The 26,847-nt window shown below is 39.4% G+C and overlaps 1 protein-coding gene across 1 annotated transcript in view; it reads left to right on the top strand.

Moving 5' to 3' along the window:
• Positions 1–26,847, top strand: part of LOC110504379 (teneurin-2) — a 172,639-nt gene that overhangs the window by 7,022 nt on the left and 138,770 nt on the right. The window contains 1 exon segment of the mRNA XM_090221544.1: positions 17,964–18,311. Within this exon segment, the coding sequence (XP_090077670.1) occupies positions 17,964–18,311 (348 nt within the window).

The raw sequence follows: 26,847 nt of genomic DNA, 5'->3' as shown, positions 1-26,847 counted from the left end.
TGCGTGCAGAGTCTCAATTTGGTGTTTGTCCCATTTTGTGAAGTCTTGGTTGGTGAGCGGACCCCAGACCTCACAACCATGAAGGGCAATGGGCTCTATGACTGATTCAAGTATTTTTTGCCAAATCCTAATTGGTATGTTGAAATGTATGTTTCTTTTGATGGCATAGAATTCCCTTCTTGCCTTGTCTCTCAGATCGTTCACAGCTTTGTGGAAGTTACCTGTGGCGCTGATGTTTAGGCCAAGGTATGTATAGTTTTTTGTGTGCTCTAGGGCAACAGTGTCTAGATGGAATTTGTATTTGTGGTCCTGGTGACTGGACCTTTTTTGGAACACCATTATTTTGGTCTTACTGAGATTTACTGTCAGGGCCCAGGTCTGACAGAATCTGTGCATAAGATCTAGGTGCTGCTGTAGGCCCTCCTTGGTTGGTGACAGAAGCACCAGATCATCAGCAAACAGCAGACATTTGACTTTGGATTCTAGCAGGGGGAGGCCGGGTGCTGCAGACTTTTCTAGTGCCCGCGCCAATTCGTTGATATATATGTTGAAGAGGGTGGGGCTTAAGCTGCATCTCTGTCTAACCCCACGACCCTGTGGAAAGAAATGTGTGTGTTTTTTGCCTATTTTAACCGTACACTTGTTGTTTGTGTACATGGATTTTATAATGTCGTATGTTTTACCCCCAACACCACTTTCCATCAGTTTGTATAGCAGACCCTCATGCCAGATTGAGTCGAAGGCTTTTTTGAAATCAACAAAGCATGAGAAGACTTTGCCTTTGTTTTGGTTTGTTTGGTTGTCAATTAGGGTGTGCAGGGTGAATACATGGTCTGTTGTACGGTAATTTGGTAAAAAGCCAATTTGACATTTGCTCAGTACATTGTTTTCATTGAGGAAATGTATGAGTCTGCTGTTAATAATAATGCAGAGGATTTTCCCAAGGTTACTGTTGACACATATTCCACGGTAGTTATTGGGGTCACTTTTGTGGATTGGGGTGATCAGTCCTTGGTTCCAAATATTGGGGAAGATGCCAGAGCTAAGTATGATGTTAAAGAGTTTTAGTATAGCCAATTGGAATTTGTTGTCTGTATATTTGATCATTTCATTGAGGATACCATCAACCCCACAGGCCTTTTTGGGTTGGAGGGTTTTTATTTTGTCCTGTAACTCATTCAATGTAATTGGAGAATCCAGTGGGTTCTGGTAGTCTTTAATAGTTGATTCTAAGATCTGTATTTGATCATGTATATGTTTTTGCTCTTTATTCTTTGTTATAGAGCCAAAAAGATTGGAGAAGTGGTTTACCCATACATCTCCATTTTGGATAGATAATTCTTCGTGTTGTTGTTTGTTTAGTGTTTTCCAATTTTCCCAGAAGTGGTTAGAGTCTATGGATTCTTCAATTGCATTGAGCTGATTTCTGACATGCTGTTCCTTCTTTTTCCGTAATGTATTTCTGTATTGTTTTAGTGATTCACCATAGTGAAGGCGTAGACTCAGGTTTTCCGGGTCTCTATGTTTTTGGTTGGACAGGTTTCTCAATTTCTTTCTTAGATTTTTGCATTCTTCATCAAACCATTTGTCATTATTGTTAATTTTCTTCGGTTTTCTATTTGAGATTTTTAGATTTGATAGGGAAGCTGAGAGGTCAAATATACTGTCAAGATTTTCTACTGCCAAGTTTACACCTTCACTATTACAGTGGAACGTTTTACCCAGGAAATTGTCTAAAAGGGATTGAATTTGTTGTTGCCTAATTGTTTTTTGGTAGGTTTCCAAACTGCATTCCTTCCATCTATAGCATTTCTTAATGTTACTCAGGTCCTTTGGCTTTGATGCCTCATGATTGAGTATTGCTCTGTTTAAGTAGACTGTGATTTTGCTGTGGTCTGATAGGGATGTCAGTGGGCTGACTGTGAACGCTCTGAGAGACTCTGGGTTGAGGTCAGTGATAAAGTAGTCTACAGTACTACTGCCAAGAGATGAGCTATAGGTGTACCTACCATAGGAGTCCCCTCGAAGCCTACCATTGACTATGTACATACCCAGCGTGCGACAGAGCTGCAGGAGTTGTGACCCGTTTTTGTTGGTTATGTTGTCATAGTTGTGCCTAGGGGGGCATATGTGGGAGGGAATGCTGTCACCTCCAGGCAGGTGTTTGTCCCCCTGTGTGCTGAGGGTGTCAGGTTCTTGTCCGGTTCTGGCATTTAGGTCGCCACAGACTAGTACATGTCCCTGGGCCTGGAAATGATTGATTTCCCCCTCCAGGATGGAGAAGCTGTCTTCATTAAAATATGGGGATTCTAGTGGGGGGATATAGGCAGCACACAGGAGGACATTTTTCTCTGTTAGGATCATTTCCTTTTGAATTTCTAGCCAAATGTAGATTGTTCCTGTTTTGATTAATTTAATGGAGTGAGTTAGGTCTGCTCTATACCAACTTAGCATACCCCCTGAGTCCCTTCCCTGTTTCACACCTGGTAGTTTGGTGGATGGGACTACCAGCTCTCTGTAACCTAGAGGGCAACCAGTGGGTCCGTCTCCTCTATACCAGGTTTCTTGCAGGATGACAATGTCTGTATTACCGATTTCTTTGGTGAAGTCCGGGTTTCTGCTTTTTAGGCCAAATGCAGATGACCTCAGGCCTTGGATATTCCAGGATAATATAGTGAAGGCTTTTTGTTCCATAGAGTGTCCAATGTTGTTGGTCGTGGTTTGGCCTCAGGCCAGTAAGTGTGAGCAGAGCCTGCTGAGCATCTGGTACATGCCATTTGCTTGGGCGAGTGTGAGAGTGGGGGTTGGGACTGTTTGCCCGCTCACTACCTGGGCGTATGTGTGGCTTCCATGTTGAGGCCCTCTTTGCGGGGGTGGGGTGCATGGGGTGGGCAGGAGTGGCATAGGTCTGATCTGAGGGGGCCTAAATGGGGTGTGGGCATGGTTGAGGTGGGGGGGTGTTGATTGGTTGGGGTGGGGGTGTGGATGTGTCTGGGTGTACTGTGGTCTGGATGTAATTCCTCTTGGCGTGGGTCCTGTATGTGTAGGTCCAGGGGGGGGGGGGGTCCTGCAGATCTGGGAGGGTGTCTCTCTGGTCTGGGTGGGGTGTCTATTGATCTGTTGCTCCTGTGTGAAGTGTTGGGGATACGTTTGAGAGCGATGTCCTTTAGAGTTCGGGCAAAGGTGGGCACTGCTGTCTTGTAGAGGTGGACCTGGTCATAGAGGCTGTTCAAGTCCAGGGTGGAGTGGTGGGCCAGGAAAACGTTTGGTTTTGAGGCACAGTCACCGGAAATACTTGCATTTACCCGCTGTATTGTGGCAGGGTGGAAGTCTTTTCGTGGTAGCAGGGTGGAGATAACCACTTGTGCGTTGGGGAAAGTAGAAGAAGCCTTTTCAATCACTCCCTTCAGTGCTGTGGCCACTCTTTCCTGCTGTGCTCTCAGGTCGTTTGTGGCTGTGTGTATTATTATGTGGCTGGGTGAGCCTAGTTTGGCCTCAGACAGAAGGTCTAGGGCGCGCTGGGTGTTTGGACACCAGAGTTTAGACACACTGTGTTTGGGAAAAAGTTTTCTTTCTTCTATATATTTCCCATTTGAGTCCATAAGTAGTACAATCTGTGTCTTGTGTTTGTCCTCAGTGGGTGTGGGGGGGTTGTCAGAAGGGCTATCTGGGTGGCTGACAGGGGGGGTGCTCAGAGGGGGTGAGAGCCTCTGGGCTTGGGGTTCTTCATTTGTCTGTTCTGCTGTGATGTCGACTCTATGGTCAGGGTCTGGTGTGGACTGTTCTGCTGTGGTGTCGACTCTATGGTCAGGGTCTGGTGTGGACTGTTCTGCTGTGGTGTCGAGACTTTTGTTGGGTGCTGAGGTGGGCTGTTCTGCTGGCTTCTCTGTGGGGGTGGCCACCTCTCTAGTGGGTTGTTCTCTGTCACACGCCGTCCCCCTCAACTTCTCCTCCATCCCCCTCACCCTCTCCTCCATCCCCCTCAACCTCTCCTCCACCAGCAGTCTGATACTCTCCTCTAGTGCTCTGTTCTGCTCCTCTTTCTCCTGTTGTATTTGTCTCACCACTGTCCAAAGTGCAGATATGTCTCTGTCCACCTCCAGCTCTCCGGGTCTGGTTAAGGGGCTGTTGTTGTGCTGGACTGTTGTCTGGGTCTGTGCTGACTGAAGTGTAATCACCTGCTCTTCCAGCTCCACCTGCCTTACCTCCAGCTGGGTGAATTTGTCCTTCATTTCAATGAGGGAGTGGTAATCTGTGCTGGGAGGTTGACTCTCCTCTGGGGGTTGCTCATCTGTGGGGTTACATAATGAAGAGGTCTGGTCTGACCCGCTCGGTGTGGGGGTATCTTTATCAAGGGAGAGCTTCTCCTGCTGGGCTAATTCTTTGATTAGGTGAAAGTCCAGCTGAAACTGTTTGTGGTTACTCTGTACCATTACTGTTCCGGATTTATAAATATTTATATTACTTAACTCAGAGTCCTCGTTATCAAGTATTCTGAGTTTCCACCCCTCGTTAACCCCCCCTCTCTTAACAAAGGGGTAGTGTGCTAATATAGCACTGTGTCATGCCTGGTTTGTGTGGAAGATAAGTTTGCTGATGTTCCCATTTTTGTAATAGTCAGCAAAAAGTGTTTCTTGATTTTCCATAAGGAGTTTCATTTTGTAATCTTTTCTTGCCTTATCATTCTTTACATGCAAAGGGTACTGTATTTTAATTACCTCTGAAAAGCTGGAGGGAGCTTCTAAGGCCTCTCCATTTGGTTGGGGTAGACTGTGTGACTCTCCTGCCATTGTTGGGCTAATGGACTTTGACACCTCTCACTTGACACGTCAGTGCTAGTTGAAGTTGTATCAAGCTTGGCAGAATTATGTTAGAATTCAGTCCTTATAAAGTAATGTTGTGTATTTTTCTTCTTGGCTTTTGGAAATAAAATATAGTTTCAGACTAAACATTACTCACTCAGTTCCAGGTTGGATGGTGTTTTCAGGTTTCTGTTGTTTTCCAGAAAATTTGCTGTATAGGGTAATAAATCCTTGGTAGTTGTGAACTTTCCAGGTGATTCCGTAATTCCGTCCAAAATCAGGTTGTAGGTTTTAAGTTTTGATTTGAATTAGGGGTTATGTTGTAGAGGGTATAATCCAGTATGTGTTCCTGACAAAAAATCTAAGTTTATCTAACTCCTAATCTATCTTTTTTAAAGAAAATGCTGAAAAATGCAGGAGCTCTGATCCTGACCTCTGCTCTACTCTGCTCTCTCTCCTCTCTCTCTCTCTCTCTCTCTCTCTCTCTCTCTCTCTCTCTCTCTCTCTCTCTCTCTCTCTCTCTCTCTCTCTCTCTCTCTCTCTCTCTCTCTCTCTCTCTCTCTCTCTCTCTCTCTCTCTCTCTCTCATTGAGATCCATATGAAAGTGGAACTGCTGTGCTGATCTGTTGTTATTGTGTTCTATGGTTTTCAGTATTCACCACAGCATTGTATTGATCATATCTTTTCCTCACAAAACAATGATCCAGTGCAATAATTAACTGTTCTACAGACACTGAGGATAAGAGAAGAGAATAGAGAGAGATTGTTCTTTGTGTTGACCAGCAGTGTAAGCATCAGGCCCAGTAGGAGGTGAGAGACTTGCATCATGGTAACCAGAGCAGGGATCAATGTGTTTCACACACTAACTACACCCCTGGGAAACACATGGCCTGCACTGGCTGCTGTTTACACCAGGGGCATAGTGTGTGTGTGTGTGTGTGTGTGTGTGTGTGTGTGTGTGTGTGTGTGTGTGTGTGTGTGTGTGTGTGTGTGTGTGTGTGTGTGTGTGTGTGTGTGTGTGTGTGTGTGTGTGTGTGTGTGTGTGTGTGTGTAGGTGTGTGTAGGTGTGTCTGTGTGCGTGTGTGCGTGTTTGTGTGCGTGCATGTTTGTGTGCGTGTGTGTGTGTGTGTGTGCATGCGCGAGTGTGTGTGCGTGTGAATGTGTGTGTCTGCGCGAGTGTGTGTGCGTGTGAATGTGTGTGTCTGCGCGAGTGTGTGTGCGTGTGAATGTGTGTGTCTGCATGTGTAATCAGAATAAATAGCCAAAAATAGATGAATAAACAAGAGCAAGGTAAACACTAGCTATAAAGCAACAGGGATGAAATGAGGAAGGAGAGGGAGAGAGAGGGCAAGAGAGATAGAGGGAGAGAGAGAGAGAGAAAGTAGATTACACAGACCCACAAAGAATTCGAAAAAACATATCAAATTTTGATAAACTCCCATAGTATCTATTGGGTGAAACACCACAGTGTGCCATCACAGCAGCAATATGTGTGACCTGTTACCACAAGAAAAGGTCAACCAGTGAAGAACAAACACCATTGTAAATACAACCCACATTTATGTTTATTTATTTTCCCTTTTGTACTTTAACTATTTCCACATCGTCACAACACTGTATGTAGACATAATATGACATTTGAATTGTCTCTATTCCTTTGGCACTTCTGTGAGTGTAATGTTTACTGTTAATTTTTGATTGTTTATTTCCCTTTAGTTTATTATCTATTTCACTTGCTTTGACAATGTTAACGTATGTGGACACGCCTTCAAATGAGTGGATTGGGCTATTCCAGGCACACCCATTGCTGACAGGTGTATAAATTGAGCACACAACCATGCAATCTTCATGAACAAACACTGGCAGTAGAATGTCCTTACTAAAGACCTCAGTGACGTTCAATGTGGCACCGTCATAGGATGCCACCTTTCCAACAAGTCAGTTCGTCAAATTTCAGCCCTGCTAGAGTTGCCCCAGTCAACTGTAAGTGCTGTTATTGTGAAATGGAAACTTCTATGAGCAACAACGGCTCAGCTGCGAAGTGGTAGACCACACAAGCTCACAGAACGGGACTGCCGAGTCCTGAAGCACGTAATAATCATCTGTCCTCATTTGCAACACTCACTGCCCAGTTCCAAACTGCCTCTGGAAGCAGGTAGCCTAGTGGTTAGTGCATTGGGCCAGTAACCAAAAGATTGCTGGATTGAATCGCTGAGCTGACAAGGTAGAAATCTGTCGTTCTGCCCAAGCCAGTTAACCCACTGTTCCTAGACCAGTTAACCCACTGTTCCTAGACCAGTTAACCCACTGTTTCTAGACCAGTTAACCCACTGTTCCTAGACCAGTTAACCCACTGTTCCTAGACCAGTTAACCCACTGTTCCTAGACCAGTTAACCCACTGTTCCTAGACCAGTTAACCCACTGTTCCTAGACCAGTTAACCCACTGTTCCTAGACCAGTTAACCCACTGTTCCTAGACCAGTTAATCCACTGTTCCTAGACCAGTTAACCCACTGTTCCTAGACCAGTTAACCCACTGTTCCTAGACCAGTTAACCCACTGTTCCTAGACCAGTTAACCCACTGTTCCTAGACCAGTTAACCCACTGTTCCTAGACCAGTTAACCCACTGTTCCTAGACCAGTTAACCCACTGTTCCTAGACCAGTTAACCCACTGTTCCTAGACCAGTTAACCCACTGTTCCTAGACCAGTTAACCCACTGTTCCTAGACCAGTTAACCCACTGTTCCTAGACCAGTTAACCCACTGTTCCTAGACCAGTTAACCCACTGTTCCTAGACCAGTTAACCCACTGTTCCTAGACCAGTTAACCCACTGTTCCTAGGCCAGTTAACCCACTGTTCCTAGACCAGTTAATCCACTGTTCCTAGACCAGTTAACCCACTGTTCCTAGACCAGTTAACCCACTGTTCCTAGACCAGTTAACCCACTGTTCCTAGACCAGTTAACCCACTGTTCCTAGGCCAGTTAACCCACTGTTCCTAGACCAGTTAATCCACTGTTCCTAGACCAGTTAACCCGCTGTTCCCCGGACGCCGAAGTTGTCGATTATGGCACCTCTCTTTTTTTATTTTATTTTTTAAGCATGGCCACCATAGTACAAAAGTTGACCTATTCTATTTGTCAACGTGTTCTTCTGTTAATTAATATTCCAAACATAGTCTGGGACAGTTGTGGGATGTGATAGATCCCAAATCTATACAACCACTAGCATCAAAAAGAAGTTTAAAAGCAATGAGGCTGATGCAACAGATCAGAAAGTTTAGCTTAAAATGTTGATAAACTATTAGACTATTTCTTCACATTGTAAGCGCAGCAACAGCATGCGCTGCAGTAGGCTATAAGAGCAAATATTCCAAAATGCAATGAATTAGCAGGAAAACACTGTTCTCCAAAGTGACGGCAAATGCGATCAGACATGTATTACTTTATTATAAAGGTGCATTTTATGGTGAAAGTTATCTTCCCCAAACTTGAAACTCACGCCAGCCCATGTACAGTTAGGCTCTACACCGGTTATAAAGCGGAATAATGTGTTGCATTTTAAGAAGTTATTTGGCCACTTCAGTTGTGATACAAACCTTATTAAAACATGTGGGCCTATGGGCTAGGCTACATGAGGTGTGTGACTATACTGCAGGTTTGCCTTACTGCACACTAGCTGGGTATCATTCACAAGTGATAACATACCATTCACAGGTGATAATATATCATTCACAGGTGATAGGCTAATATTGTCACCCATCAGACTATTCTTGATTTAATCTTGTCTTTACATACACTAAATAATATATGTGTGAAATTAGTTTGTATTTAGAATGGACCATTATCCTACACCTGTCTCAAAACAGGGGCAGCTGGGAAAAATACATGTCATCTATGCCAGCCAGGTAGGCTATACTCCTGTTGTAAATATAACCAATGTGTTTAATATTAGGAAATAAAATAAATATAGTAGACCTAGCCCATAAAAAACTGATAGATAAATAAATATAGTAGACCTAGCCTAGAGAACTGATAAATAAATATAGTAGACCTAGCCTATAGAAAACTGATAAATAAATATCGTAGACCTAGCCTATAGAAAGCTGATAGATAAATAAATATAGTAGACCTAGCCTATAGAAAGCTGATAAATAAATATCGTAGACCTAGCCTATAGAAAGCTGATAGATAAATAAATATAGTAGACCTAGCCTATAGAAAACTGATAAATAAATAAATATAGTAGACCTAGCCTATAGAAAGCTGATAAATAAATATAGTAGACCTAGCCTATAGAAAGCTGATAGATAAATAAATATAGTAGACCTAGCCTATAGAAAACTGATAAATAAATATAGTAGACCTAGCCTATAGAAAACTGATAAATAAATAAATATAGTAGACCTAGCCTAGAGAAAACGGATAAATAAATATAGTAGACCTAGCCTATAGAAAGCTGATAGATAAATAAATATAGTAGACCTAGCCTATAGAAAACTGATAAATAAATATAGTAGATCTGGCCTATAGAAAGTTGATATATAAATAAATATAGTAGACCTAGTCTATAGAAAGCTGATAGATAAATAAATATAGTAGTCCTAGCCTATAGAAAACTGATAAATAAATATAGTAGACCTAGTCTATAGAAAGCTGATAGATAAATAAATATAGTAGACCTAGCCTATAGAAAGCTGATAGATAAATATAGTAGACCTAGCCTATAGAAAGCTGATAGATAAATAAATATAGTAGACCTAGTCTATAGAAAACTGATAAATAAATATAGTAGACCTAGCCTATAGAAAGCTGATAAATAAATATAGTAGACCTAGTCTATAGAAAACTGATAAATAAATATAGTAGACCTAGCCTATAGAAAGCTGATAGATAAATATAGTAGACCTAGTCTATAGAAAACTGATAAATAAATATAGTAGACCTAGCCTATAGAAAGCTGATAAATAAATATAGTAGACCTAGCCTATAGAAAACTGATAAATAAATATAGTAGACCTAGCCTATAGAAAGCTGATAAATAAATATAGTAGACCTAGCCTATAGAAAACTGATAAATAAATATAGTAGACCTAGCCTATAGAAAGCTGATAAATAAATATAGTAGACCTAGCCTATAGAAAACTGATAAATAAATATAGTAGACCTAGCCTATAGAAAACTGATAAATAAATATAGTAGACCTAGCCTATAGAAAGCTGATAAATAAATATAGTAGACCTAGCCTATAGAAAACTGATAAATAAATATAGTAGACCTAGCCTATAGAAAGCTGATAAATAAATATAGTAGACCTAGTCTATAGAAAACTGATAAATAAATATAGTAGACCTAGTCTATAGAAAGCTGATAAATAAATATAGTAGACCTAGTCTAGAGAACTGATAAATAAATATAGTAGACCTAGTCTATAGAAAGCTGATAGATAAATAAATATAGTAGTCCTAGCCTAGAGAACTGATAAATAAATATAGTAGACCTAGTCTATAGAAAGCTGATAGATAAATAAATATAGTAGTCCTAGCCTAGAGAACTGATAAATAAATATAGTAGACCTAGTCTATAGAAAGCTGATAGATAAATAAATATAGTAGTCCTAGTCTATAGAAAGCTGATAGATAAATAAATATAGTAGACCTAGCCTATAGAAAGCTGATAGATAAATAAATATAGTAGTCCTAGCCTATAGAAAGCTGATATATAAATATAGTAGACCTAGCCTATAGAAAGCTGATAGATAAATAAATATAGTAGTCCTAGCCTATAGAAAGCTGATAGATAAATAAATATAGTAGACCTAGTCTATAGAAAGCTGATAGATAAATAAATATAGTAGTCCTAGCCTATAGAAAGCTGATAGATAAATAAATATAGTAGACCTAGTCTATAGAAAGCTGATAGATAAATAAATATAGTAGTCCTAGCCTATAGAAAGCTGATAGATAAATAAATATAGTAGTCCTAGCCTATAGAAAGCTGATATATAAATATAGTAGACCTAGTCTATAGAAAGCTGATAGATAAATAAATATAGTAGTCCTAGCCTAGAGAACTGATAAATAAATATAGTAGACCTAGTCTATAGAAAGCTGATAGATAAATAAATATAGTAGTCCTAGCCTAGAGAACTGATAAATAAATATAGTAGACCTAGTCTATAGAAAGCTGATAGATAAATAAATATAGTAGTCCTAGCCTAGAGAACTGATAAATAAATATAGTAGACCTAGTCTATAGAAAGCTGATAGATAAATAAATATAGTAGTCCTAGCCTAGAGAACTGATAAATAAATATAGTAGACCTAGTCTATAGAAAGCTGATAGATAAATAAATATAGTAGTCCTAGTCTATAGAAAACTGATAAATAAATATAGTAGACCTAGCCTAGAGAACTGATGAATAAATATAGTAGACCTAGTCTATAGAAAGCTGATAGATAAATAAATATAGTAGTCCTAGCCTATAGAAAGCTGATAGATAAATAAATATAGTAGACCTAGCCTATAGAAAGCTGATAGATAAATAAATATAGTAGTCCTAGCCTATAGAAAGCTGATATATAAATATAGTAGACCTAGCCTATAGAAAGCTGATAGATAAATAAATATAGTAGTCCTAGTCTATAGAAAGCTGATAAATAAATATAGTAGACCTAGTCTATAGAAAGCTGATAAATAAATATAGTAGACCTAGCCTATAGAAAGCTGATAAATAAATATAGTAGACCTAGCCTATAGAAAACTGATAAATAAATATAGTAGACCTAGTCTATAGAAAGCTGATAGATAAATAAATATAGTAGACCTAGTCTATAGAAAACTGATAAATAAATATAGTAGACCTAGTCTATAGAAAACTGATAAATAAATATAGTAGACCTAGTCTATAGAAAACTGATAAATAAATATAGTAGACCTAGCCTATAGAAAACTGATAAATAAATATAGTAGACCTAGTCTATAGAAAGCTGATAGATAAATATAGTAGACCTAGTCTATAGAAAGCTGATAAATAAATATAGTAGACCTAGCCTATAGAAAGCTGATAGATAAATATAGTAGACCTAGCCTATAGAAAGCTGATAAATAAATATAGTAGACCTAGCCTATAGAAAGCTGATAAATAAATATAGTAGACCTAGCCTATAGAAAGCTGATAAATAAATAAATATAGTAGACCTAGCCTATAGAAAGCTGATATATAAATAAATATAGTAGACCTAGTCTATAGAAAGCTGATAAATAAATAAATATAGTAGATCTGGCCTATAGAAAGCTGATAGATAAATAAATATAGTAGACCTAGTCTATAGAAAACTGATAAATAAATATAGTAGACCTAGCCTATAGAAAGCTGATAAGTTAATATAGTAGACCTAGTCTATAGAAAACTGATAGATAAATATAGTAGTCCTAGCCTATAGAAAGCTGATAAATAAATATAGTAGACCTAGTCTATAGAAAGCTGATATATAAATAAATATAGTAGACCTAGTCTATAGAAAACTGATAGATAAATATAGTAGACCTAGTCTATAGAAAGCTGATAAATAAATATAGTAGATCTGGCCTATAGAAAGTTGATATATAAATAAATATAGTAGACCTAGCCTATAGAAAGCTGATAAATAAATATAGTAGACCTAGCCTATAGAAAGCTGATAGAAAGCTGATAAGTTAATATAGTAGACCTAGTCTATAGAAAACTGATAAATAAATATAGTAGACCTAGCCTATAGAAAGTTGATATATAAATAAATATAGTAGACCTAGTCTATAGAAAACTGATAGATAAATATAGTAGATCTGGCCTATAGAAAGTTGATATATAAATAAATATAGTAGACCTAGCCTATAGAAAGCTGATAGATAAATATAGTAGACCTAGCCTATAGAAAACTGATAAATAAATATAGTAGACCTAGTCTATAGAGAACTGATAAATAAATATAGTAGACCTAGTCTATAGAAAACTGATAAATAAATATAGTAGATCTGGCCTATAGAAAACTGATAAATAAATATAGTAGATCTGGCCTATAGAAAACTGATAAATAAATATAGTAGATCTGGCCTATAGAAAACTGATAAATAAATATAGTAGACCTAGCCTATAGAAAACTGATAAATAAATATAGTAGACCTAGCCTATAGAAAGCTGATAAATAAATATAGTAGATCTGGCCTATAGAAAACTGATATATAAATAAATATAGTAGACCTAGCCTAGAGAACTGATAAATAAATATAGTAGACCTAGCCTATAGAAAACTGATAAATAAATATAGTAGACCTAGCCTATAGAAAGCTGATAAATAAATATAGTAGATCTGGCCTATAGAAAACTGATAAATAAATATAGTAGACCTAGCCTATAGAAAGCTGATAAATAAATATAGTAGATCTGGCCTATAGAAAACTGATAAATAAATATAGTAGATCTGGCCTATAGAAAGTTGATATATAAATAAATATAGTAGACCTAGCCTATAGAAAGCTGATAAATAAATATAGTAGACCTAGCCTATAGAAAGCTGATAGAAAGCTGATAAGTTAATATAGTAGACCTAGTCTATAGAAAGCTGATAAATAAATATAGTAGACCTAGCCTATAGAAAGCTGATAAATAAATAAATATAGTAGACCTAGCCTATAGAAAACTGATAGATAAATATAGTAGATCTGGCCTATAGAAAACTGATAAATAAATATAGTAGATCTGGCCTATAGAAAGTTGATATATAAATAAATATAGTAGACCTAGCCTATAGAAAGCTGATAAATAAATATAGTAGACCTAGCCTATAGAAAGCTGATAGATAAATATTGTAGACCTAGCCTATAGAAAACTGATAGATAAATATAGTAGACCTAGTCTATAGAAAACTGATAAATAAATATAGTAGACCTAGCCTATAGAAAGCTGATAGATAAATATTGTAGACCTAGCCTATAGAAAACTGATAAATAAATATAGTAGATCTGGCCTATAGAAAGTTGATATATAAATAAATATAGTAGACCTAGCCTATAGAAAGCTGATAGAAAGCTGATAAGTTAATATAGTAGACCTAGTCTATAGAAAACTGATAAATAAATATAGTAGACCTAGTCTATAGAAAACTGATAAATAAATATAGTAGACCTAGCCTATAGAAAGCTGATAGATAAATATTGTAGACCTAGCCTATAGAAAACTGATAAATAAATATAGTAGATCTGGCCTATAGAAAGTTGATATATAAATAAATATAGTAGACCTAGTCTATAGAAAACTGATAGATAAATAAATATAGTAGACCTAGCCTATAGAAAACTGATAGATAAATAAATATAGTAGACCTAGCCTATAGAAAGTTGATATATAAATATAGTAGACCTAGCCTATAGAAAGCTGATAGATAAATAAATATAGTAGTCCTAGTCTATAGAAAACTGATAAATAAATATAGTAGACCTAGTCTATAGAAAACTGATAAATAAATATAGTAGACCTAGCCTATAGAAAACTGATAAATAAATATAGTAGACCTAGTCTATAGAAAACTGATAAATAAATATAGTAGACCTAGTCTATAGAAAACTGATAAATAAATATAGTAGACCTAGCCTATAGAAAGCTGATAGATAAATAAATATAGTAGTCCTAGTCTATAGAAAACTGATAAATAAATATAGTAGACCTAGTCTATAGAAAACTGATAAATAAATATAGTAGACCTAGCCTATAGAAAACTGATAAATAAATATAGTAAACCTAGCCTATAGAAAACTGATATATAAATAAATATAGTAGACCTAGCCTATAGAAAACTGATATATAAATAAATATAGTAGACCTAGTCTATAGAAAGTTGATATATAAATAAATATAGTAGACCTAGTCTATAGAAAGTTGATATATAAATAAATATAGTAGTCCTAGTCTATAGAAAGCTGATAAATAAATATAGTAGATCTAGTCTATAGAAAGCTGATATATAAATATAGTAGACCTAGCCTATAGAAAACTGATAAATAAATATAGTAGACCTAGCCTATAGAAAGCTGATAGATAAATATAGTAGACCTAGCCTATAGAAAGCTGATAGATAAATATAGTAGACCTAGCCTATAGAAAGCTGATATATAAATAAATATAGTAGACCTAGTCTATAGAAAACTGATAAATAAATATAGTAGACCTAGCCTATAGAAAGCTGATAGATAAATATAGTAGACCTAGCCTATAGAAAGCTGATAGATAAATATAGTAGACCTAGCCTATAGAAAACTGATATATAAATAAATATAGTAGACCTAGTCTATAGAAAGCTGATAAATAAATATAGTAGACCTAGCCTATAGAAAACTGATAAATAAATATAGTAGACCTAGTCTATAGAAAACTGATAAATAAATATAGTAGACCTAGCCTATAGAAAACTGATAAATAAATATAGTAGACCTAGCCTAGAGAACTGATAAATAAATATAGTAGACCTAGCCTATAGAAAGCTGATAGATAAATATAGTAGATCTGGCCTATAGAAAGTTGATATATAAATAAATATAGTAGACCTAGCCTATAGAAAGTTGATATATAAATAAATATAGTAGACCTAGCCTATAGAAAACTGATAAATAAATATAGTAGACCTAGTCTATAGAAAGCTGATAAATAAATATAGTAGACCTAGTCTATAGAAAACTGATAAATAAATATAGTAGACCTAGTCTATAGAAAACTGATAAATAAATATAGTAGACCTAGCCTATAGAAAACTGATAAATAAATATAGTAGACCTAGCCTATAGAAAGCTGATAGATAAATATAGTAGACCTAGCCTATAGAAAGCTGATAGATAAATATAGTAGACCTAGCCTATAGAAAGCTGATATATAAATAAATATAGTAGACCTAGTCTATAGAAAACTGATAAATAAATATAGTAGACCTAGCCTATAGAAAGCTGATAGATAAATATAGTAGACCTAGCCTATAGAAAGCTGATAGATAAATATAGTAGACCTAGCCTATAGAAAACTGATAAATAAATATAGTAGTCCTAGCCTATAGAAAGCTGATAAATAAATAAATATAGTAGACCTAGCCTATAGAAAACGGATAAATAAATATAGTAGACCTAGCCTATAGAAAACGGATAAATAAATATAGTAGACCTAGCCTATAGAAAGTTGATATATAAATAAATATAGTAGACCTAGCCTATAGAAAACGGATGAATAAATATAGTAGACCTAGCCTATAGAAAACTGATAAATAAATATAGTAGACCTAGCCTATAGAAAGCTGATAAATAAATATAGTAGACCTAGCCTATAGAAAGCTGATAAATAAATAAATATAGTAGACCTAGCCTATAGAAAACGGATAAATAAATATAGTAGACCTAGTCTATAGAAAACTGATAAATAAATATAGTAGACCTAGCCTATAGAAAGCTGATAGATAAATAAATATAGTAGACCTAGTCTATAGAAAGCTGATATATAAATAAATATAGTAGACCTAGTCTATAGAAAGCTGATAAATAAATATAGTAGACCTAGTCTATAGAAAACTGATAAATAAATATAGTAGACCTAGTCTATAGAAAACTGATAAATAAATATAGTAGACCTAGCCTATAGAAAGCTGATAGATAAATAAATATAGTAGACCTAGTCTATAGAAAGCTGATATATAAATAAATATAGTAGACCTAGTCTATAGAAAGCTGATAAATAAATATAGTAGACCTAGTCTATAGAAAACTGATAAATAAATATAGTAGACCTAGTCTATAGAAAACTGATAAATAAATATAGTAGTCCTAGCCTATAGAAAGCTGATAAATAAATATAGTAGACCTAGCCTATAGAAAGCTGATAAATAAATAAATATAGTAGACCTAGCCTATAGAAAACGGATAAATAAATATAGTAGACCTAGTCTATAGAAAACTGATAAATAAATATAGTAGACCTAGCCTATAGAAAGCTGATAGATAAATAAATATAGTAGACCTAGTCTATAGAAAGCTGATATATAAATAAATATAGTAGACCTAGTCTATAGAAAGCTGATATATAAATAAATATAGTAGACCTAGTCTATAGAAAACTGATAAATAAATATAGTAGACCTAGTCTATAGAAAACTGATAAATAAATATAGTAGTCCTAGCCTATAGAAAGCTGATAAATAAATATAGTAGACCTAGCCTATAGAAAGCTGATAAATAAATAAATATAGTAGACCTAGCCTATAGAAAACGGATAAATAAATATAGTAGACCTAGCCTATAGAAAACGGATAAATAAATATAGTAGACCTAGCCTATAGAAAGTTGATATATAAATAAATATAGTAGACCTAGCCTATAGAAAACGGATAAATAAATATAGTAGACCTAGCCTATAGAAAACTGATAAATAAATATAGTAAACCTAGCCTATAGAAAACTGATAAATAAATATAGTAGACCTAGCCTATAGAAAGCTGATAAATAAATATAGTAGACCTAGCCTATAGAAAGCTGATAAATAAATAAATATAGTAGACCTAGCCTATAGAAAACGGATAAATAAATATAGTAGACCTAGCCTATAGAAAACTGATAAATAAATATAGTAAACCTAGCCTATAGAAAACTGATAAATAAATATAGTAGTCCTAGCCTATAGAAAGCTAATGGGATCATCCTCTTTTTAGTAGAGGCCATCACTCTGTTTGCTCGGCAATTGCATAGCCTACAAAAAAATGTTTCACAACATCTCATGGGCTCTCATGAAGTGTTTGATTCAATTTTTTTTTTACATTTGCATTGATGTCAGAGTGATTAGAGGGACAATAGATTGCTGAGTACCAAGCAGTTAGCAAGTTTGGTAGGCTACCAATGACCAGCAGCAGCATCAGAGAAGCCTAATTACTGTGACTAAACTGTCATGTGGAATTTACTGCCTTCATGACTCGTGACTGCCGGTGTGGCGGTAATACGGTCACTGTAATGTTTCCTATCCCCCTCTCTCTAGTGTAAAGGACCAGCCTCAATATGTCACATCTCCTGTCCCTCTCTTTAGTGTAAAGGACCAGCCTCAATGTGTCCAAAGACTCCTCCATCCCATGGCTCAACTATGTAAAGCTGCTGAGATGGGGTGTGTGTGGGTGGGTGTGTGTGTGTGTGTGAATTAGTGTGTGTACCTCTTTTTAGTGTCCCTCTGTCAATCAACTGTCCATCAGTATGTCTAACCCTCCCTTCCTCCTTCCCTATCTCCCTCTCTCTTTTCCTTCATCCTCCAGGTTGCACCATCCCCCCTACCTCCTCCCTCCTCCCCCCCTCTGCCCCTCCCTCTTCATCCCTATGCCCCTCCTCCTCCTCCTCTCCACCATTCAGGGAGTGCCAGGTGCCTCTGCTGGAGAATAACTCCTCCCACTCCCGCTTGGAGCCCCGCCCCCACGATGACTCATACCTGCTCAGACACCAATCCCCCTCCTCCGGTAAGACAGCTGTCAATCACTTCCATCATTCCATCCCTTCATTACTTTGTTGTTGTCTCCCTCCATCTCTGTCCAGTCAAAAAGCTACTGACAGTTTTGCTTGATGTGTGAAAGAACGAATTTGTTTGTGAGAGAGAAAGAATGAGGTTGTGTGTGTGAGAGAGAACGACATTGTGTGTGTGAGAGAGAGAACGAGGTTGTGTGTGTGAGAGAACGAGGTTGTGTGTGTGAGAGAACGAGGTTGTGTGTGTGAGAGAACGAGGTTGTGTGTGTGAGAGAACGAGGTTGTGTGTGAGAGAACGAGGTTGTGTGTGAGAGAACGAGGTTGTGGTTGTGAGATAACGAGGTTGTGTGTGTGAGAGAACGAAGTTGTGTGAGAGAGAACAAAGTTGTGTGTGTGAGAGAACGAGGTTGTGTGTGTGAGAGAACGAGGTTGTGTGTGTGAGAATGTTAAAAAAGGGGACAGAAAAGAATGAACTGTAACTCCATTATATTATTGTATATTGCATCATTGTATCATAGTATCCTTGTATCATAGCATCATTGTAGCATAGTATCATTGTATCATAGTATCCTTGTATCATAGTATCCTTGTATCATAGCATCATTGTATCATAGTATCATTGTATCATAGCATCATTGTATCATAGTATCCTTGTATCATAGCATCATTGTATCATAGTATCCTTGTATCATAGCATCATTGTATCATAGTATCCTTGTATCATAGCATCATCATATCATTGTACCTTAGCATCAGAGTATCATTGTATACTGTATCATAATATCATACTATCATTGTATCATAGTATAATTGTATCACAGTATCATTGTATCATAATATCATAGTATCATTGTATATTGCATCATTAAATCATAATATCATAGTACAATTGTTTCATATTATCATTGTATCATAGTATCATTGTATCATAATATATTGTATCATAGTATCCTTGTATCATAGCATCATTGTATCATAACATCTTAGTATCATTGTATCATTGTATCATTGTATCATAATATCATAGTGTCATTGTATATTGTATCATAGTCTCGTTGTATCATAATATCATTGTGTCATTGTGTATTGCATCATAGTATCATAATATCATAATATTATAGTATCATTGCATCATAATATCACTGCATCATAATATTATAATATCATTGTATCGTTGTATCATAATATCATAGTATCATTGCATCATAGTATCTTCATCCTAACCTTGGCAAACATAAAGTACACACACACATACACACACACACACACAATGTAATCAGCCAGATTTATTTAGCAAACTGAGTCAGGGAAGAGAGAACAGTATTACTGGGTTTAGTGTTGGCATATAATCTGTATTTAATGCAGTTATGGTGTGACTGGGATGCAGTATAAATCATCATTACAACTGACTAGGTGTCCCAGGTTCAACAGCAACCTGATTAGCTGCCTTTTAACGTGATGTAACATCACACAGCTACTGGCTGAGCTGGGACAGAGCTGGGAAACATCAATCACTATGGAGGAGGAGTTACCTACATTACACTGGTGGAGAGACATCAGTCACTATGGAGGAGGAGTTACCTACCTTACACTGGTGGAGAGACATAATCACTATGGAGGAGGAGTTACCTACCTTACACTGGTGGAGAGACATTAATCACTATGGAGGAGGAGTTACCTAACTTACACTGGTGGAGAGACATCACTCACTATGGAGGAGGAGTTACCTACCTTACACTGGTGGAGAGACATAATCACTATGGAGGAGGAGTTACCTAACTTACACTGGTGGAGAGACATCACTCACTATGGAGGAGGAGTTACCTACCTTACACTGGTGGAGAGACATAATCACTATGGAGGAGGAGTTACCTAACTTACACTGGTGGAGAGACATCAATCACTATGGAGGAGGAGTTACCTACCTTACACTGGTGGAGAGACATCAATCACTATGGAGGAGTTACAGATACATCCATTACCTACCTGACTACACTGCTGGAGAAGAAATACACTGGTACTGACACACAGACACACACATGGCACTGTAACATAACAGAGAGCTTGGGGAAGAGAGAGACACACAAGGCACTGTAACATAACATATAGCTTGGGGAAGAGAGAGACGCAAGGCACTGTAACATAACAGAGAGCTTGGGGAAGGGAGAGACACACAAGGCACTGTAACATGACAGAGAGCTTGGGGAAGAGAGAGACACACAAGTCACTGTAACATAACAGAGAGCTTGGGGAAGAGAGAGATACACAAGGCACTGCAACATAACAGAGAGCTTGGGGAAGAGAGAGATACACAATATATGTACACACCAAAGGAGGCTTGTGGGAGGAGCTATAGGAGGACAGGCTCATTGTAATGTCTGGAATGAAATAAATGGAACAGAGCCAAACACATCAAACACATGGAAACCTCATGTTTAACTACATTCCATTTATTCCATTCCAGTCGTTACAATGAGCCTGTCCTCCTATAGCGCCTACCACCAGCCTCCTCTGGTACAAACACACACACCAGCGACCACAGACACAAACAAGAGTAAACACAAATAAGTACACAGACACACACCCTCTCCCACACACAAACAGACAGACAGACACACCCACCCAGCGTGTGACTTCCTGGGGATTATCTCTCTTGTTAGTTTCTGCATGGCTTGGTTCGTCTCATTTCCTGCTCAGCGTCCACTCTACATGACACACACACGCACACACTCATGATCACAGACATAAGCACACACGCATGCATTTACACACTTGTATTTCTGTTCAGCAAGTGGAAATGGAAAACTAAATGGGGTTCAGGGTTTGGAATTGGGTCTGGCTCAGAGCACCTGCTCTGAACATTCTCAGACACACACTCTCAGAGAGGGAGAAGAGTCTCAGGCCAAATGTAGCGCGTCTGATCGCTCCTAGAAAGAGCTAGCATTAGCGCTGCGGTTCCGAGGCCCATTCATTATGCATAGGGAGCGCTACCTATTTTTAGCGAGAGGGTCGCTAGCTACTTGCTAGGAAGGGAAGGTACAACTTGTATCTGCTGGGATGAATGTTTAGAGAGAGAGAGAGAGAGGTTGAACTGAGAGACAGATGGGAGAGCGAGACAGAGAGGATGGAGAGTAAGAACAAGAGAACTCCCCTGAGTTGAGCCCTATGCTGATTTCTTTTAAACTGCTGAAGTAGGGTTTTTTTGCGCACACGCACACATGCCCCACCATGCGCCTCATTGTGTTGAACCAGAGAAAATGTCAATAAACAGTTTACCCGGCCAGAGCCTGGAAAACAAACAGCTTCCCATGGTTCTCACTGCAAAGGGCTTAACACACACACACACACACACACACACACACACACACACACACACACACACACACACACACACACACACACACACACACACACACACAGTGAAGTTAACGTGCCATGGAGAGCCCCTGCCTCATTCTGCTGGTGTCTGCATACCCTGGCATACTGCTTTAGTCTAGATCTCTAGCTGGCTAACAGGCTAGCATTGCTGTAGAATTAATGCTTTGGTCTAGCTCTCTAGCAGGCTAACATCCCTGTAGAATTAATGCTTTGCTCTAGCTCTCTAGCAGGCTAACAGGCTAGCATCGCTGTAGAATTAATGCTTTGGTCTAGCTCTCTAGCAGGATAACATCGCTGTAGAATTAATGCTTTGGTCTAGCTCTCTAGCAGGCTAACAGGCTAGCATCACTGTAGAATTAATGCTTTGGTCTAGCTCTCTAGCAGGATAACATCGCTGTAGAATTAATGCTTTGGTCTAGCTCTCTAGCAGGCTAACATGCTAGCATCACTGTAGAATTAATGCTTTGGTCTAGCTCTCTAGCAAGCTAACAGGCTAGCATCTCTGTAGTAGAGAATTCGGTGGCTAACATATCACACCAGTGGAATATATTCTGGAGAACGCAAGCAGTGTAAGTGCTGGTCTATTTCTAAAAACACACACCTACGAATATATAACATTTTTTGTATTTTTTTTATACTCACAAGATTGTAACCTGGGCTTTGAAAAAAGTCACACAAACTAAACCCCAACCCTCTGGAGACTGTCTACTTGTAAACTAGAACACAGACACCCCAACCCTCTGGAGACTGTCTACTTGTAAACTAGAACTCAGACACCCCAACCCTCTGGAGACTGTCTACTTGTAAACTAGAACTCAGACACCCCAACCCTCTGGAGACTGTCTACTTGTAAACTAGAACACAGACACCCCAACCCCCTGGAGACTGTCTACTTGTAAACTAGAACTCAGACACCCCAACCCTCTGGAGACTGTCTACTTGTAAACTAGAACTCAGACACCCCAACCCTCTGGAGACTGTCTACTTGTAAACTAGAACACAGACACCCCAACCCCCTGGAGACTGTCTACTTGTAAACTAGAACTCAGACACCCCAACCCTCTGGAGACTGTCTACTTGTAAACTAGAACTCAGACACCCCAACCCTCTGGAGACTGTCTACTTGTAAACTAAAACTCAGACACCCCAACCCTCTGGAGACAGTCTACTTGTAAACTAGAACTCAGACACCCCAACCCTCAGGAGACTGTCTACTTGTAAACTAGAACTCAGACACCCCAACCCTCAGGAGACTGACTACTTGGAAACTAGAACTCAGACACCCCAACCCTCAGGAGACTGTCTACTTGTAAACTAGAACACAGACACCCCAACCCTCTGGAGACTGTCTACTTGTAAACTAGAACACAGACACCCCAACCCTCTGGAGACTGTCTACTTGTAAACTAGAACACAGACACCCCAACCCTCTGGAGACTGTCTACTTGTAAACTAGAACTCAGACACCCCAACCCTCAGGAGACTGTGTACTTGTAAACTAGAACACAGACACCCCAACCCTCTGGAGACTGTCTACTTGTAAACTAGAACTCAGACACCCCAACCCTCTGGAGACTGTCTACTTGTAAACTAGAACTCAGACACCCCAACCCTCAGGAGACTGTCTACTTGTAAACTAGAACTCAGACACCCCAACCCTCTGGAGACTGTCTACTTGTAAACTAGAACTCAGACACCCCAACCCTCTGGAGACTGTCTACTTGTAAACTAGAACTCAGACACCCCAACCCTCTGGAGACTGTCTACTTGTAAACTAGAACTCAGACACCCCAACCCTCAGGAGACTGACTACTTGTAAACTAGAACTCAGACACCCCAACCCTCAGGAGACTGACTACTTGTAAACTAGAACTCAGACACCCCAACCTTCTGGAGACTGACTACTTGTAAACTAGAACTCAGACACCCCAACCCTCAGGAGACTGTCTACTTGTAAACTAGAACTCAGACACCCCAACCCTCTGGAGACTGTCTACTTGTAAACTAGAACTCAGACACCCCAACCCTCTGGAGACTGTCTACTTGTAAACTAAAACTCAGACACCCCAACCCTCTGGAGACTGTCTACTTGTAAACTAGAACTCAGACACCCCAACCCTCAGGAGACTGACTACTTGGAAACTAGAACTCAGACACCCCAACCCTCAGGAGACTGACTACTTGTAAACTAGAACTCAGACACCCCAACCCCCTGGAGACTGTCTACTTGTAAACTAGAACTCAGACACCCCAACCCCCTGGAGACTGTCTACTTGTAAACTAGAACTCAGAAACCCCAACCCTCAGGAGACTGTCTACTTGTAAACTAGAACTCAGACACCCCAACCCTCTGGAGACTGTCTACTTGTAAACTAGAACTCAGACACCCCAACCCTCTGGAGACTGTCTACTTGTAAACTAAAACTCAGACACCCCAACCCTCTGGAGACTGTCTACTTGTAAACTAGAACTCAGACACCCCAACCCTCAGGAGACTGACTACTTGGAAACTAGAACTCAGACACCCCAACCCTCAGGAGACTGACTACTTGTAAACTAGAACTCAGACACCCCAACCCCCTGGAGACTGTCTACTTGTAAACTAGAACTCAGACACCCCAACCCCCTGGAGACTGTCTACTTGTAAACTAGAACTCAGAAACCCCAACCCTCAGGAGACTGTCTACTTGTAAACTAGAACTCAGACACCCCAACCCTCTGGAGACTGTCTACTTGTAAACTAGAACTCAGACACCCCAACCCCCTGGAGACTGTCTACTTGTAAACTAGAACTCAGAAACCCCAACCCTCTGGAGACTGACTACTTGTAAACTAGAACTCAGACACCCCAACCCTCAGGAGACTGACTACTTGTAAACTAGAACTCAGAAACCCCAACCCCCTGGAGACTGTCTACTTGTAAACTAGAACTCAGAAACCCCAACCCTCTGGAGACTGTCTACTTGTAAACTAGAACTCAGACACCCCAACCCTCTGGAGACTGTCTACTTGTAAACTAGAACTCAGAAACCCCAACCCTCTGGAGACTGTCTACTTGTAAACTAGAACTCAGAAACCCCAACCCTCTGGAGACTGTCTACTTGTAAACTAGAACTCAGACACCCCAACCCCCTGGAGACTGTCTACTTGTAAACTAGAACTCAGAAACCCCAACCCTCTGGAGACTGACTACTTGTAAACTAGAACTCAGACACCCCAACCCTCAGGAGACTGTCTACTTGTAAACTAGAACTCAGAAACCACATGCTTCTGCTATTGAAAGTGCTATATATATAATTCAGTAGAATTTGAATGAATACTTTTTGTTATATTCATCGAAAGGGAGATTTGAGAAATGCAATGCATTTTTATCGGCAGATTTGAGAGGGAGAGACAGAATATAAATACAATAATTTAAACAGATGGTGTGTGTGTGTTTGTGTGTGTGCGTAAGTGTGTGTGTGTGTGTGTCTGTTTGAAATGTAAATAGTAGCATTTACTCACATGGTTTCACAGCTATTAACATCTGCTGCAATGATGCAGGGATGAAGACAAAGGGAGAGAAACAGAGTGATGAAAAAGGATGAGTAGATGAAACGGAAGGATGAGACGGGAGGAGGACAACACATCATGACTATCAAACTCCATCATCCTCCACATTTGTGTGTCTTTGTGTGTGTGTGTGTGTGTGTGTGTGTGTGTGTGTGTGTGTGTGTGTGTGTGTGTGTGTGTGTGTGTGTGTGTGTGTGTGTGTGTGTGTGTGTGTGTGTGTGTGCCTGTCTGCCCTCTCAGGAGAGTCTTTGTGTATACACAGATGTGAAGTGTCTGTCCTGTGTAGAGAGGTCCCTCCTCTCCTCCCTTCCATCTCTCTTTCCCTTTATAAACATCTGTTCATTCCCCTCTCTCAGAGCCACCAGTATCAGGCCTCTCGTTCCCCTCCTCTCCCTCTTCCTCTCCTTCGCTCCCCCCTCCCCTCCTCTCCCTTCGTCTCCTCTCCTCTCCTCTCCTCTCCTCTCCTTTCCTTTCCTCTCCTCTCCTCTCCTCTCCTCTCCTCTCCTCTCCTCTCCTTTCCTCTCCTCTCCTCTCCTTTCCTCTCCTTTCCTTTACTCTCCTCTCCTCTCCTCTCCCTTCCGTTCCTCTCCTTTCCTTTACTCTCCTCTCCTCTACTCTCCCTTCCTCTCCCCTCTCCCCTCCTATCCTCTCCTCTCCTCTTCTCTCCTCTCCTCTCCTCTCCTCTCCTCTACTTTCCTTTACTCTCCTCTCCCCTCCTCTCCTTTCCTTTCCTCTCCTTTCCTTTACTCTCCTCTCCTCTTCTCCTCTCCTCTCCTTTCCTTTCCTCTCCTTTCCTTTACTCTCCTCTCCTCTACTTTCCTTTACTCTCCTTTCCTTTCCTCTCATCTCCTCTCCCCTCCTCTCCCTTCCTCTCCTCTCCCTTCCTCTCCCCTTCCCTCCTCTCCTCTCCCCTCCTCTCCTCTCCCTTCCTCTCCACTTCCCTCCCTTCCTGTCCCCTCTCCTCTCCTCTCCTTTCCTCTCCTCTCCTCTCCTCTCCTCTCCTCTCCTCTCCTCTCCTTTCCTTTCCTTTCCTCTCCTTTCCTCTCCTCTCCTCTCCTTTCCTTTCCTTTCCTCTCCTCTTCTCTCCTCTCATTTCCTTTACTCTCCTTTCCTCTCCTCTCCTCTCCTCTCCTCTCCTCTCCTTTCCTTTCCTCTTCTCTCCTTTACTCTCCTTTCCTCTCCTCTCCTCTCATTTCCTTTACTCTCATTTCCTCTCCTCTCCTCTCCTCACCTCGCCTCTCCTCTCCTTTCCTTTCCTCTCCTCTCCTCTCCTTTCCTCTCCTCTCCTTTCCTCTCCTCTCCTTTCCTTTACTCTCCTTTCCTATCCTCTCCTCTCCTCTCCTCTCCTCTCCTCTCCTCTCCTCTCCTCTCCTCTCCTCCCCTCTCCCCTCCTCTCCTCTCCTCTCCTCTCCTCTCCTCTCCTTTCCTTTCCTTTCCTTTCCTCTCCACTCCTTTACTCTCCTCTCCTCTCCTCTCCTTTTCTTTCCTTTCCTCTCCTCTCCTTTACTCTCCTTTCCTCTCATCTCCTCTCCTCTCCTTCCTTTCCTTTCCTTTCCTTTCCTCTCCTTTCCTTTACTCTCCTTTCCTCTCCTCTCCTCTCCT

Source organism: Oncorhynchus mykiss, chromosome 25, assembly GCF_057628025.1.
Source record: "Oncorhynchus mykiss isolate SJ-2025 chromosome 25, ASM5762802v1, whole genome shotgun sequence".
Taxonomy (NCBI): domain Eukaryota; kingdom Metazoa; phylum Chordata; class Actinopteri; order Salmoniformes; family Salmonidae; genus Oncorhynchus; species Oncorhynchus mykiss.
This window is presented reverse-complemented; position numbering and strand designations above follow the sequence as displayed.